At 32.9% G+C, this 1,400-nt stretch overlaps 1 protein-coding gene across 1 annotated transcript; it reads left to right on the forward strand.

The window, feature by feature from the left end:
* The first annotated feature begins 456 nt into the window (after positions 1–456).
* On the forward strand, positions 457–902 carry LOC122577410. The gene is made up of 2 exons (XM_043748709.1): positions 457–515; positions 563–902. Exons 1-2 carry the CDS (start codon positions 475–477, stop codon positions 900–902), a joined length of 381 nt encoding a protein of 126 aa, XP_043604644.1. The 5' UTR covers positions 457–474.
* The last annotated feature ends 498 nt before the right edge of the window (positions 903–1,400 follow it).

Raw genomic sequence — 1,400 nt, forward strand, 5'->3', positions numbered from 1 at the left:
CGGTTTCCGACATGCTGTTATAGATTTAAATGAGTAAATTAAACGTGTTGAATCTATAATCGGTGTTTTCCTTAGAAAACGTCACGCAGAATGTCATTTAAATCTCCGAATGCCATAGTCTTCTTTTCTACAACTTGTAGGCTGCTGACAATGTATCGTTCCATTTAAAGATCGATGTGCACTTCGATGCTCTACTTCATCTATTTTTGTCCGTGTAAGGAGGATTGCTCGCGCACAACAATATTTCGATTGATTTTTAATAAGTGACAATTGAAAAATGAAGCCAAAAACGTCACACATTTTATTTTTCACTTTCGTCTCATTTTGGTTTCAAATGTCACTCCGTATATTTTATTATATCTGTAACGGAACACTGCATATGAGCGAGAATTGGACAACAGTCGGATTGATCGGTGTTCTCATTTTTCCTTTGTATATCTTTTAATAGCGGTTGCCAACACATGTCAGATCTATATGATGAAGAGATCGTTTTTTCATTTTCGAAGTAGTTTCAGGTTAGTAATGGAAAGAAATAAATATTGAAATGTTTGTGCGTATACAGATTGTTTGCAGATCGCCGTTCTATGTCTATAGAAGCAGTAGATAAGCAGACGCACCATTCAGATACACGTTGCCATGGGCATGCGTATACAGGCAAAATTCAATGTAGTAGTAGCAGCAATTATTTGTACATATCGCGGAAACTAAGGCCGAGCAGCGGTTATATGTATAGGAAAATCTTTCTCGGAATGTTGAATTTTACAACAAATTTAAATATCATCAAAATCGGCAGTGCAGCCTTGCTTATGAACATTTACAGAATATCATTGTATGTTAAAAAGCTGCAAATTTTTCTGATTTATTTGCGTAAGCAACACCATACGTCATTCTTCATTTTATAATCCATTATTTATTATATATTCCATTTTCGTTTCTATAGTTCAACAATATAAGAAAAATGTTTTAATGCTATGAAGTGTCGTCACTTGTACCAACTTATACTTACAAATAAAGAATAAATTATTCTGTTCTAGACTCTGTTATATTTTTTACTTCCTCATTAATATATAAATGATAGTAACGAGAAAATTTAATACGCATATTTATATCATTAACCTCCACATACACGTATCACGTAGCTACCATTACAAAAGGTATAACATTTATGACGTAAAAGTGCAGTAGTATTCCGTGTAGAAACATGAGAACTAATTAAGTTTGTGTTACAGTACAATTAATTTCTAAGTTTATTAAGCGAATACATACATTTTAGGAAATATTGTATCCTGCAACCGTACGAAGGTCAAACAAGTCGCAAATATTTTTTAATTTATTTGCGTAAGCAAGAAATGCCATCGGCATGGAGGAAGGAATACAAACTATGTTATTTATATCGTATA

This window comes from Bombus pyrosoma, unplaced genomic scaffold (assembly GCF_014825855.1).
Source record: "Bombus pyrosoma isolate SC7728 unplaced genomic scaffold, ASM1482585v1 HiC_scaffold_4613, whole genome shotgun sequence".
Lineage (NCBI taxonomy): Eukaryota > Metazoa > Arthropoda > Insecta > Hymenoptera > Apidae > Bombus > Bombus pyrosoma.

Coding starts and splice junctions, on each gene's coding strand:
- LOC122577410 (XM_043748709.1), top strand. CDS start 475: ATGATGAAGAGATCGTTTTTTCATTTTCGAAGTAGTTTCAG. Junction 516..562: donor CATTTTCGAAGTAGTTTCAG/GTTAGTAATGGA, acceptor GTGCGTATACAG/ATTGTTTGCAGATCGCCGTT.